This window comes from Ranitomeya variabilis, chromosome 3 (genome assembly GCF_051348905.1).
Source record: "Ranitomeya variabilis isolate aRanVar5 chromosome 3, aRanVar5.hap1, whole genome shotgun sequence".
NCBI lineage: Eukaryota > Metazoa > Chordata > Amphibia > Anura > Dendrobatidae > Ranitomeya > Ranitomeya variabilis.
The window spans coordinates 750652361-750666870 of NC_135234.1; the positions used below are offsets into that span (position 1 = coordinate 750652361).

General features: G+C 40.3%; 1 protein-coding gene across 1 annotated transcript in view; it reads left to right on the forward strand.

Moving 5' to 3' along the window:
- The window catches only part of RAB38 (RAB38, member RAS oncogene family), a 50639-nt gene extending 47455 nt beyond the window's left edge, over nt 1-3184 (forward strand). Inside the window, exon 3 of the mRNA XM_077298572.1 lies at nt 2939-3184. Within this exon, the coding sequence (XP_077154687.1) occupies nt 2939-3091 (153 nt within the window). The 3' untranslated portion in view covers nt 3092-3184. The remainder of the gene's footprint in view (nt 1-2938) is intronic.
- Nucleotides 3185-14510: the final 11326 nt, after the last annotated feature.

Below are 14510 nucleotides of genomic sequence, written 5' to 3' on the forward strand. Positions count from 1 at the left end.
ATTTATAAGGCAATAAATCCCACTTATTAAACCTGACAGGGCACACCTGTGAAGTGAAAACCATTCCCGGTGACTACCTCTTAAAGCTCATCAAGAGAATGCCAAGAGTGTGCAAAGCAGTCATCAAAGCAAAAGGTGGCTACTTTGAAGAACCTACAATATAAGATATATTTTCAGTTGTTTCACACTTTTTTGTTAAGTATATAATTCCACATGTGTTAATTCATAGTTTTGATGCCTTCAGTGTGAATGTGCAATTTTCATAGTCATGAAAATACAGAAAAATCTTTAAAGGAGAAGGTGTGTCCAAACTTTTGGTCTGTACTGTAGTTAACGTTGATGAGTTTTGGCAAATTACAAACTCCAACTGATCCATTCAGCTCCGCGTCATTTGCAAAAACAGCTCTGCTAGGTGTCATCTGTATTTCAGAACAGGTATTATGATTCTTGTAAAGGACAGAAACGAAATATCTGTTCCCAAAGTGGACTCTAATATCACTTCTATACGGTGCCCACTAATATCACTTCTATACGATGCCCACTAATGTCTCTTCTATATGGTGCCCACGAATATCACTTATATACAGTGCTCACTGCTCACTAATATCACTTCTATACGGTGCCCACTAATGTCACTTCTATACGGTGCCCACTAATGTCACTGCCAAGCAGTGCCCCACAATAAAACTACGCAATACATTACTCACTAATATCCCTTCCATACGGTGCCCACTAATATCACTTTTATACGATGCCCACTAATATCACTTCTATACGGTGCCCACTAATGTCTCTTCTATATGGTGCCCACGAATATCACTTATATACAGTGCTCACTGCTCACTAATATCACTTCTATACGGTGCCCACTAATATCACTTCTATACGGTGCCCACTAATGTCACTGCCAAGCAGTGCCCAACAATAAAACTACGCAATACATTACTCACTAATATCCCTTCCATACAGTGCCCACTAATATCACTTCTATACGGTGCCCACTAATATCACTTCTATACGGTGCCCACTAATATCACTTCTATACGGTGCCCACTAATGTCACTGCCAAGCAGTGCCCAACAATAAAACTACACAATACATTACTCACTAATATCCCTTCCATACGGTGCCCACTAATATCACTTCTATACGGTGCCCACTAATATCACTTCTATACGGTGCCCACTAATGTCACTGCCAAGCAGTGCCCAACAATAAAACTACACAATACATTACTCACTAATGTCCCTTCCATACGGTGCCCACTAATATCACTTCTATACGGTGCCCACTAATATCACTTCTATACGGTGGCCACTAATATGACTTTTATACGGTGCCCACTAATATTACTTCTATATGGTGCCCAATAATATCATTGCCAAGCAGTGGCCAACAATAACTACGCAATGCAGTACTCACTAATATCACTTCTATACGGTGCCCACTAATATGACTTTTATACAGTGCCAACTAATATCACTTCCATATGGCGCCCACTAATATCCCTTCCATACGGTGCCCACTAATATCACTTCTATACGGTGCCCACTAATGTCACTGCCAAGCAGTGCCCAACAATAAAACTACACAATACATTACTCACTAATATCCCTTCCATACGGTGCCCACTAATATCACTTCTATACGGTGCCCACTAATATCACTTCTATACGGTGCCCACTAATATCACTTCTATACGGTGCCCACTAATGTCACTGCCAAGCAGTGCCCAACAATAAAACTACACAATACATTACTCACTAATATCCCTTCCATACGGTGCCCACTAATATCACTTCTATACGGTGCCCACTAATATCACTTCTATACGGTGCCCACTAATGTCACTGCCAAGCAGTGCCCAACAATAAAACTACACAATACATTACTCACTAATATCCCTTCCATACGGTGCCCACTAATATCACTTCTATACGGTGCCCACTAATATCACTTCTATACGGTGGCCACTAATATGACTTTTATACGGTGCCCACTAATATTACTTCTATATGGTGCCCAATAATATCATTGCCAAGCAGTGGCCAACAATAACTACGCAATGCAGTACTCACTAATATCACTTCTATACGGTGCCCACTAATATGACTTTTATACAGTGCCAACTAATATCACTTCCATATGGCGCCCACTAATATCCCTTCCATACGGTGCCCACTAATATCACGTCTATACGGTGCCCACTAATATCACTTCTATATGGTGCCCACTAATATCACTTCTACACAGTGCCCAGTAACATCACTTCTATACGGTGCCCACTAATATCACGTCTATACGGTGCCCACTAATATCACTTCTATGCGGTGCCCACTAAAATCACTTCTATATGGTGCCCACTAGTATCAGTGCCAAACAATAACTGTGCAAAACAGTGCCCACTATTATCACAACCACACAATTACAATAATAATGCTCCCAATAATAACTGTACATATACTATAATACTTTGCCTTATAATACCGCTGTATATGGTGTGTAAAAATATTGCCCTGCTCTCCCAAATGCGACAATACCTTATTGTAAAAAGAGGAAAATATATTGTAACAAACTGCAAATAAACGACAGAATACAAGCAATACCGACACACCATGTCCAATAAATAGTGCCATATACTGCAAAAAGGACAATGCAAACTGAAGTCACAGCGCAGTATAGTGCCCAATAATAATAGTGTCAGTATACAGTGCTGCGAATAAAAAATAGCGCTATACCATATCTATTACTGCTATATAGTGCCTCATTAAATATTTCTTTTAATGACAACCTCAGCTCTACTCTTGAGAATGTGCTTTTAATATTTTATGTTCCAATACCTTAATAATGATTATTCTTTTTCAAACCTGTCAATATTTGGAAAGATATCTTAATTTTATTTTATTTTTTATTAATTTTTTTGTTTTTGTTTCTGCAGGAAAACATAAACATTGACGAGGCCTCGCGGTGTCTGGTGAAGCACATTATCGCCAGCGAAAGCGACCTAATGCAATCCGTGGAGCCGGACGTCGTAAAACCGCAGATGAATTCCTCCAAAATGGCGAGCTGTTCTGCTTGCTTTAAGTTCTAATTTGTATTATTATTATTATTTTATCTTCTTTTGTTGCTTTTGGCTCCGTTGTTAAATAAAATCCAACAAGCGCGTTGTGGTGCCCGAAACGAATCCTTCTGATGACTCATTTCTCGTAGGGAATGTTACACCACGTAGCAAGGTCGCCTCTTGTCATTTCTCGAGACGCCGAGCACCAGTCTGTAAGAGTTTTATATTTACACGTCGAAATAAAAAAAAAGTCTCGGGACGTAATAAACTTTATAGTAAGGATTGATTAACGAAAAGTCCAAAAACCAAACAGAAAATGGTTCTTCAAGCGCCATCTACAGGATAAAATGAGGTATTGCACTGTATGATTAAAGTTATCTACGCGGGGTATTATCACACATCTCTAACAAAAAGCACTTATTCATACTTAAAGGGGTTGTCTATTCTTCCAAAATGGGTAAAATTGTAAAAAAACAAGCAACTCTGTAATTTACCTTTTAGGTAAAATTTTTACTCTTCTCAAAAATAGGAATTTTTAATTTTATACTTTACTGTCCATTTACTAAGTTACCGGCCTCCTCTGCACTCTAGCAGAGGTAGCTTATTTTCTAGGCAAGTAACGTAGCGCTTACAAGCTCTTTTTTATAGAGCTTGCAAGCGCGTCTTTGAAGTTGGCCAGATCCCTGTGCAATCATGAGCAGCTCCTGAAAATAGAAGTAGTGAATAACCCTTTAAAGAGTCCTTAGGATAGGGCATCAATGTCTGATTGATGCGGGTGCGACACCTGTCACCCCCGCCAATCAGTTGTACCTGCTGTTGGCAGTGACCAGAACTGCTCAGTTGTGGAGCTGTGAGCGAACTTGGAGATGAATGTGGATATAAAACCCGCGCTGCCGAGAAACCAATATACGACAGATGCGGTATGGCACGAGTACGTCTTATCCTGTGTTAATAATCTCCTGCTGACCATTCAAGAATTGTATTGAAACAGCCAAACCCAGCCTAATAAGTGACACATCACCAAAATCAGTGTCCCTACATGATGCTGCTCTCGGATTACATAGCAAAAGCCTGCTGACAGATTCCCTTTAATTTTTTTTTTTCACAGTTTCAAATGCAGTATGACACAGAATTGGACAAAAGAAGAGGATGATGTTAGGCTATGTTCACACAGGAGGTCAAAAAGCAAGAGTTTTTCAGCTGGAAACCACTTTTCAAGAAGTGTTTTTGAGAAGTTTTGAAAGTTTTTCTTTTTTCCTGTGGTATTCTTTCCAGCCCCTCTGTTGAGCAGTGCCTACTTTGGAGGGTCTGCTTCCAACCGGTGACATGCATTTTTTTTTTTAGCTTCAGAATTTTTAAAATCTTTTCAGGAGCAAAAGCTCAAAACAAAACGCTCCTCGTGTGAACAGCAAAATGGATTTCCCATAGAAAGGAATTGGGAGAATTTTTAAGACTTTTTGAAGCAATTTTTAAAGGAGCATTTTGGAAATTATTCTCTCCAAGAAACTCTTTAAAAATTTTGACTCATCATTAGTGGGGGCTTTTTAAAGATAGTTTTCTCACGTTATTAAAGTGCTTTAGTTAGGCGGTATGAAAATAATCAAGTTTGAAATTAAGATGCCTTTTCTATCTGCTATCATTCTAATGCAATGAGAGCTTTTATATTTGATAGTGAACAGCTCGTTTCCATGGAGCTCAGCATCCAGTGCCTGCCAAGACCCTAGCTGAGTGTGCACAGTAGTTGCATTCCAGGAGTTAACTCCTAACATACCAGTCACTATTTTCCAGCCTATCCTCTATTCCACTCACTCGGCTCCTGACAAGCTGCTGTTATAAATCTTGCAAAATCATCAGCCCACAGCTTTCACAGCAGATCTCCTAATTACCACTCTGGACTCACCCTATCCAAAACTGTGTGCTTGTTCAAAAGCCCTGTTATCTCTATGTGTAAAGACACTGATAACAGTGTAGATTCCACAACAAACCACGGATAACTTGTGCTGAGCTTTACAGTTCTACTAACACTACAGCTTTGCTACTAACCAGAACTATCACTGAAGGAGGAGCTCCCGCCTTGCCAGAAATCAAGAAGTAAGGAGACTGTTAGAACTGCATTGCTTTGAGCTGCTCAAGAGATAACTTGAGATTACCCCTTTAATTCACTTTTCTTTCTTTTTTTTCTTGCGCTATACATTTAATTGTTTCAGCGCCAAATTGATCAAAATGGTTCGCAATATTAACGAATATTGAACAAAATAAAAAATGCTCTATATTTTTGTCTCAAATTTTTTTGTCCAACTTTTCAGCCCCAAAATTTGCATGTTCTGCTAAAATATTGCAAAATTTGGGCAAAATTTTTGACGCACAATAAAGAAGCAGACTGGAGACATTTCCATTAAAATTTTGCAACTTTTTAAGAAGTCATAATTGATGAATCAGAAGAAAATATTTGAAAACCCCAAATCCCAGCCACAATGATGGACATAAAAATACAAACAAGCAAACACATATCAGGTAGAATTAAAAAAGGTGCATTTTCCAGATAAAGCAAAGAAGAAAAAAAAAGAAAAAAACCCTAAAATGAGCATATAACCTGTAGTAAGCAAATAAGTAATTAGTAATGGTACATATAAATAACATAGGGTACTTCGTTATCACTATGTTAATAAAAAAGCATAAAAATCATAAAAGCCATTTCACCACGACAAGGTGTACCTAATCGGGGAGGTCCTAACCCATCTCTAGTATTAAAACCTCACCTTGTGTCAGCCGACCTCAATGTGACTAAAGGCTGAGCAGGACAGGGGACTGACTGTGCAAACACCTGTCCTTGGGAAGTTATAGAAATGAAATGACTAGCTCAAAGGAAGAACCACACCCCTGTTTATATAAAGCACAAGAAACTACAGCAAAAACAAAGAAAGGAGCCGGAGCTTCAGTTGGTCTTACACATTGCATGTTTACCAGCTTATGCTCCAGCTCTTTTCTTTGGTTTTGCTGCTGCTGTCTGCACAGTCCATCCTGGCTTCTGATCTGTCCTTATTAACACTGAGGTCATCTGAGTTTTTAATACTAGAGACAGGTTAGGACCATCCTGACTGGGTACACCTTGTCGCGGTGGGATGGCTTTTACGCTTTTTTGATTAAAATAATATGAACCAAGTATCCATTGTTATTTATATGTACTATTACTATTTACTTATATACTTACTACAGGGTATATCCTCATTTTGTTTTTTTGGGGTTCTGTCTGTGAAATGGCCGCAGTGTGAATAAACTCTTACAATTTGCACGCATACCAATTTATGCTCCGGCTCTTTTCTTTGGTTTGCTGTAGAATTACGCAATAATATTCTGGACATTAGGAGCAGGGCAATGACATTTCCGATCAATCTTTCTGTATGAAACAGATAAATAATTTTGCGGTAAAAACTTAGCATGACCATTGGACAAAAAAAAAGTCTAAGAAATTTGAAGTTAAAAAAAAAATATTTGAAAAATTTCACTTTTCTATAACTTTTCTTTTATTCGAAAGGAAAGGCAAAGTAATCAAAAGATGTGAACAGGGAAAGTCTCATTTATACAGAAATGATATTAGAGATCCGGCTGAATTGCCCACCGGGTGATGACAGTTTCCATTTGCAGGCGCTGACACATATTCATACCCAGTGGGGAGACCGCAGAAATTGTAACAGGTTCTTTCTGATTTTATCAGCAATTCTCCAACTTTAATTTCTTTTAAGACACTATTGAAGTTGCAATTGCTGCATTAGGTCCATTGCCTAAAAACCACAAGAAAATAATAAGCTTTAAAAAAAAAAGTTCAATATAAAATTGAGGGATTTAATTAAATGTGTCAATTATGCCTATAAATTTAAATAATAAGAACCTTAACCCCCTTCATGATCAGACAATTTTACATTTTTGCGCATTAGTGATTTTTTTTTTACTTTTCCCTTTTTCCAAGAGCCATGACTTTTTTTTTTTTTTTTCATTCACACACCCTCACATGGGCTTGTTCTTTGTTGGACGAGATGTAGTTTTGCAGGACATTATTCACTTTACCATACAATGTACTGAAAAGCAGGAACAAAATTCCAAGTGGGGTTAAAAAATGTTGAAAAAAATGCAACTTCACCATTGTTTTTTGGCTTTTGTTTTAATAGCGTTTATTGGGAAAAAAAAAAAATGACCTGGTAATATAATTATTTAGGTGGTGGGGATAATAAATGTATGTCTTTTTTTAACATTTAAAAAAATATTTGAACTTTACAAAAAAAAATTGGTTTGTGTTACTGTTTGCGGAGACCAGCAACTTTTTTTTATTTTGGTGCATCAAGCTGACATTTTCAAGAATACCAATTTGGAATACACTTTATGTTTTGATCACTTTTTATTATATTTTTGGATGAAATCCGGCAACTGAAATGTGTCAATTTTTGCATTTAATTTATTTTCCTTTTTGGCATTTAACATACTGTGATAGAGTCACTGGCGAACTGATAGAGGGGAGATACATGTCACTGCGCATGATGGCGTCAGTGATGTAAAACCAGAGTAGTTTCCTCCAGTACACTACATGTTGAGAAGTTGAAATGAGAGTTATGTTTCGGGCCTCTTTTAGTGGACCTCCATAGAGCGTGTGGGAGGGGGTCCACCATATCTCCACATGCAGAGTCCTGACAGGACCTGTGTGATATCAGGATCATGTGATCAGTCATGTGATAAAGGAGTCTCAATGTCTGGGCTTAAATGGCTGAAGGCCATAGCTTTCAGTGTTCAGTATGTGCCTGGAGAGGGAGAACTCCAGGAAAGCGTGGCTGTGACTGGTAAACCTGAACAGTGTGTGTTCTGCAAGCTGTGAGCGGGAGGCACCCTGCTCACAGAAGGACTGTGTTTGTTCTGCCATCATTTTGTTTTGTTTTCCTGTGTTGCCCAGAGGGCTGTATTTTCTTTTCTACACCTTGGTTTATGCTGCCTACAATAAACCAAAGGAAGTTCTTAAAGGCGAAGTACCCATGTCTACCTCTGTGTGCAGCCGAGTGAGCCATTCTACCACAATACTTTTAGATTTTGCCATATTGGACTTTCACAGACAAGATAACAAATATATATTTTAACTTTGGAGGGGGATTACATTTTTTACTTTTTTTTTTACATTTTTTTCCTTATTTTTTTGTTCCCAAAAGGTATTGAAGCTGTAATCTTTTTATAGCTTATACTGTATACTGCATTACTACATCTGCCATTAGGGAAGAATCGGGACACCCTCATACAGGTTAGATGGACGCTTGATGCAGAAAAAATTGCAGATTCAACTCACATTTTGGTCATTTTACAAGAGCCAATGATCATAGGATCGTAAAAATGACCACCACATGTCAAAGAGTCTATTGTAATTTTTGTAGAAGGTACATGAACTTGAGAACATCTTACTTAAAGAGACTACAATACCCTTGTAAACCCTCTTTAAAAGTCTTACTTAAACTGTATTATGCTCCTCTATAACTTTTAGAAATTATTTTATCAATAACTCCAGTTTGTATGTTCCCTAAAGTAAAGGACCTTTATTGAGTATGAGAACAGTGGAGGTGACCAAGGTTGGAGCACATGATGATCACTAGAATTAAACATTTCCACTTTTTTAAGCAGTTCCTTAATCTGGAGAGTAAGGTCATCATTGATCAAAGAATAGGTCAGGTGGGTCAATGCACTAATTTTAGCCTGGAGATTAAGAGCAGTCAATTGTGTTCTACTTGAAGGTTGTGAGGAGAAACACAAATTCCACCGTCTTCATCTTTTCATGTAGTTATATTATATAATACCTTTGTATTCCCACTAGCTCTCAAGGATGACCACAGAGAGAATTAGAGGTCATAGCCTTGCCCATAAATTCTTGGCAGTACTTAAATTGGAAGCGGTCCTGAAGTTCAGGCTTTCACCCCTGTTGACCTTCCAGTATGTTTTCTGGAAGAAGGAACCAAAGTACCTAGAAAAACCCCACAAAAACAATCATAGGGTAAACATACAAAACTACATGTAGATATTATCCTTAGTTAAACCCTTGACCCCATGTGCGCTCAAGAGACATTGCTGTCTGCTGCTGTAAGCATAAGTGTTCTCTGGACTTGTTCACACGTCAAAAGCTGCTGTAAGTCCCGAACCTAAAAAACATCTTCAATTACTGTATGTGTCACTCCTGGCTCTGTGTCCTCTTGTGTTCTCTGCTCATCTTGTCTACCTAGTGTCTTGGTTCTCGCTGTTCCACTTGCCATCCAGCAAGCTTCCTTCCTGCCATCACCTTTGGTCCGTGTTGTTCCCCTTAAACTTCAAGTCAGAGAATCCTCTTCACAGGGTGAGCCCTTAACAATAAGGCTAGTGTCTTGGTAGAAAGTCCTGCTACCCCTGCACACAATATAACTATGTGCCTGAGGGTATGTCCTTGGCCTATGCTTGAAGTTTCCTAAATTACTTTACCTCCCCATGTCAACTACTCCCCAATCTGAACGCCCATGTTAAGCTTGCAATACTAACGAATATTGATGTTGGCAATGTAGGGATGTATAAGTCACTCGCCAGTCCTGGCCCTGGAAAATTCTTAAATCTGCCGAGTAATGCCATAAAATCATGTGTGAACAAGACATCCTGGAATTTGCCAAGATTGCTTTACAAAAATTAGAACACTCCCGGGACTGTAAACAACTACATTTAAGGCTACGTTCACATTTGCGTTGTGCGCCGCAGCGTTGGCACCGCAACGCACAACGCAAACAAAAACGCAGCAAAACGCATGCACAACGCTGCGTTTTGCGCCGCATGCGTCCTTTTTTTCATTGATTTTGGACGCAGCAAAAATGCAACTTGCTGCGTCCTCTGCGCCCGGACGCGGGCGCCGCAGGGACGCATGCGGCGCAAAACGCAAGTGCGACGCATGTCCATGCGCCCCCATGTTAAATATAGGGGCGCATGACGCATGCGGCGACGCTGCGGCGCCCGACGCTGCGGCGCCGACCGCAAATGTGAACGTAGCCTAAGGTAGCTTTCTGCATGGGATTTTTTTTTATCATATTGTAATCCAGTCTTATTTGGCACTTTACCATCCAACAGCCATTGGAAAAACAAAGGCTACTGTTTTTTAAAAGATTATTCCCTATGTTAAATGTTATCCAACTGAGAGGTGATAATTGGCAGATTTTTGAGAGTCCGACTGCTGGAACCTTCATCGATCCAGAGAATGGGACTCTGACTTCCCCATTGGACTCCCAATCGTGCCTTATTTGAGAATCAATAAGATCTAGTAGATTATTTCTAAATTATCCTATAAGAAGATGATCTGAGCAGTGAGTGATTGTGTGTCGCCCAGCAGGGCAGGGTACTCGGTACCGGGTCCGGTCGGCTATTAAAGGGGATGTCATGGTGGTTGCGACCCGGTCCGTGGCCCTGGGACTCACTGTAAGGGTATGTGCACACGTTGCGGATTTTGCTGCGGATCCGCAGCGTTTCTGCAGCTGCGGGTCCGCAGCAGTTTCCCATGAGTTTACAGTTCAATGTAAACCTATGGGAAACCGAAAACGCTGTGCACATGCTGCGGAAAAAAACGCGCGGTTTTCAATCCGCAGCATGTCACTTCTTTGTGCGGAATCGCGGCGATTCTGCACACATAGGAGTGCATTGATCAGCTTACTTCCCGCATGGGGCTATGCCCACCATGCGGGAAGTAAGCGGATCATGTGCGGATGGTTCAAGAAGGTGGAGGAGAGGAGACTTTTTTGTGTAAAAAAAAAGAATTAAAATAAAAAATAATGATATACTCACCTCTCAGCGCTGCACGCGGCCGTCTGGTCGCAGGGTTGCTATGCGAGCAGGACCTGCGATGACGTCGTAGTCACATGACCGTTACGTCATGAAGGTCCTTCTCGCGTAGCATCTTTGGAACCGGACCATGCAGATTTATCAAATCCGTTGCGGGAGAACCCGCAGAGGACCCTTCCTACGTGTGCACAAAGCCTAAAAGGGAACGGTCTTTAACCCATTTACCTTCAAGGGTGGTTTACACGTTAATGACCGGGCCAATTTTTACAATTCTGACCACTGTCCCTTTATGAGGTTATAATTCTGGAACGCTTCAACGGATCCTGGTGATTCTGACACTGTTTTCTCGTGACATATTGTACTTCATGATAGTGGTAAAATTTCTTTGCTATTATTGCTTTGCGTTTATTTGTGAAAAAAACAAATTTGGCGAAAATTTTGAAAATTTTGCAATTTTTCAACTTTGAATTTTTATGCAATTAAATCACAGAGATATGTCACACAAAATACTTAATAAGTAACATTTCCCACATGCCTACTTTACATCAGCACAATTTTGGAACCAAAATTTTTTTTTGTTAGGGAGTTATAAGGGTTAAAAGTTGACCAGCAATTTCTCATTTTTACAACACCATTTTTTTTAGGGACCACATCTCATTTGAAGTCATTTTGAGGGGTCTATATGATAGAAAATAACCAAGTGTGACACCATTATAAAAAATGCACCCCTCAAGGTGCTCAAAACCACATTCAAGAAGTTTATTAACCCTTCAGGTATTTCACAGGAATTTTTGGAATGTTTAAATATAAATGAACATTTAACTTTTTTTCACAAAAAATTTACTTCAGCTCCAATTAGTTTTATTTTACCAAGGGTACCAGGAGAAAATGGACACCAAAAGTTGTTGTACAATTTGTCCTGAGTACGCTGATACCCCATATGTGGGGGGTAAACCACTGTTTGGGCGCATGGGAGAGCTCGGAAGGGAAGGAGCGCCGTTTGACTTTTCAATGCAAAATTGACTGAAATTGAGATGGGACGCCATGTTGCGTTTGGAGAGCCACTGATGTGCCTAAACACTGAAACCCCCCACAAGTGACACCATTTTGGAAAGAAGACCCCCTAAGGAACTATCTAGATGTGTGGTGAGCACTTTGACCCATTAAGTGATTCACAGAAGTTTATAATGCAGAGCCGTAAAAATAAAAAATCATATTTTTTCACAAAAATGATCTTTTCACCCCAATTTTTTATTTTCCCAAGGGTAAGAGAAGAAATTGGACCCCAAAAGTTGTTGTACAATTTGTCCTAAGTACGCTGATACCCCATATGTGGTGGTAAACCACTGTTTGGACACATGGGAGAGCTCGGAAGGGAAGGAGCGCCGTTTGACTTTTCAATGCAAAATTGACAGGAATTGAGATGGGACGCCATGTTGCGTTTGGAGAGCCACTGATGTGCCTAAACAATGAAACCCCCCACAAGTGACACCATATTGGAAACTAGACCCCCCAAGGAACTTATCTAGATGTGTTGTGAGAACTTTGAACCCCCAAGTGTTTCACTACAGTTTATAACGCAGAGCCGTGAAAATAAAAAATCCTTTTTTTTTCCACAAAAATTATTTTTTAGCCCCCAGTTTTGTATTTTCCCAAGGGTAACAGGAGAAATTGGACCCCAAAAGTTGTTGTCCAATGTGTCCTGAGTACGCTGATACCCCATATGTTGGGGTAAACCCCTGTTTGGGCGCATGGAAGAGCTCGGAAGGGAAGGAGCACTGTTTTACTTTTTCAACGCAGAATTGGCTGGAATTGAGATCGGACGCCATGTCGCGTTTGGAGAGCCCCTGATGTGCCTAAACAGTGGAAACCCCCCAATTATAACTGAAACCCTAATCCAATCACATCCCTAACCCTAATCCCAACGATAACCCTAACCACACCCCTAACCCTGACACACCCCTAACCCTAATCCCAACCCTATTCCCAACCGTAAATGTAATCCAAACCCTAACCCTAGCTTTAGCCCCAACCGTAACCCTAACTTTAGCCCCAACCCTAACTGTAGTCTTAACCCTAGCCCTAACCCTATCCCTAACCCTAGCCCTAACCCTAGCCCTAACCCTTGCCCTAACCCTAACCCTAGACCTAACCCTAACCCTAGCCCTAACCCTAATGCTAGCCCTAACCCTAATGGGAAAATGGAAAGAAATACATTTTTTTAATTTTTTAATTTTTCGCTAACTAAGGGGGTGATGAAGGGGGGTTTATTTACTTTTATAGCGGGTTTTTTAGCGGATTTTTATGATTGGCAGCCAACACACACTGAAAGACGCTTTTTATTGCAAAAAATATTTTTTGCGTTACCACATTTTGAGAGCTATAATTTTTCCATATTTTGGTCCACAGAGTCATGTGAGGTCTTGTTTTTTGTGGGACAAGTTGACGTTTTTATTGGTAACATTTTCGGGCACATGACATTTTTTAATCGCTTTTTATTCTGATTTTTGTGAGGCAGAATGACCAAAAACCAGCTATTCATGAATTTCTTTTGGGGGAGGCGTTTATACCGTTCCGCGTTTGGTAAAATGGATAAAGCAGTTTTATTCTTTGGGTCAGTACGATTACAGCGATACCTCATTTATATCATTTTTTAATGTTTTGGCGCTTTTATTCGATAAAAACTATTTTATAGAAAAATAATTATTTTTGCATCGCTTTATTCTGAGGACTATAAGTTTTTTCTTTTTTCTTTGATGATGCTGTATGGTGGCTCGTTTTTTGCGGGATAAGATGACGTTTTCAGCGGTACCATGGCTATTTATATCTGTCTTTTTGATCGCGTGTTATTCCACTTTTTGTTTGGCTGTATGATAATAAAGCGTTTTTTGGCTCGTTTTTTTGTTTTTTTTACGGTCTTCACTGAAGGGGTTAACTAGTGGGATAATTTTATAGGTTGGGTCGTTACGGACCCGGCGATACTAAATATGTGTACTTTTATTGTTTTTTTTTATTATTTAGATAAAGAAATGTATAGGAACAAAAAAATTTGGGGGGGGGGAATTTTGGGGGGGAATTTTTTTTATATTTTTTTTACACATGTGAATATTTATTTATTTTTTTGCACTATAACATTGCCCCAGGGGGGGGCATCATGTTATAGTGTAAGATCGCTGATCTGACACTTTGCTTTGTACTGTGTCAAATCGGCGATCTGACGTGCACAGCTCCAGGCTTCCCAGCGCCTGCTCTGAGCAGGCGCTGTGAAGCCACCTCCCTGCAGGACCCGGATGCCGCGGCCATTTTGGATCCAGGCCTGCTGCAGCGAGGAGGAGGTAAGAGACCCTCAGAGCAACGCAATCACATCGCGTTGCTCCGGGGGTCTCAGGGAAGCCCGCAGGGAGCCCCCTCCCTGCGCGATGCTTCCCTATACCGCCGGAACACTGCGATCATGTTTGATCCCAGTGTGCCGGGGGTTAATGTGCTGGGGGCGGTCCGTGACCGCTCCTGGCACATAGTGCCAGATGTCAGTTGCGATAGTCAGCTGACACCCGTCAGCGATCGGCCGCGCTCCCCCTGTGAGCGCGGCCGATCGCATATGACGTACTATCCCGTCGGTGGTCATATGGGCCCACCC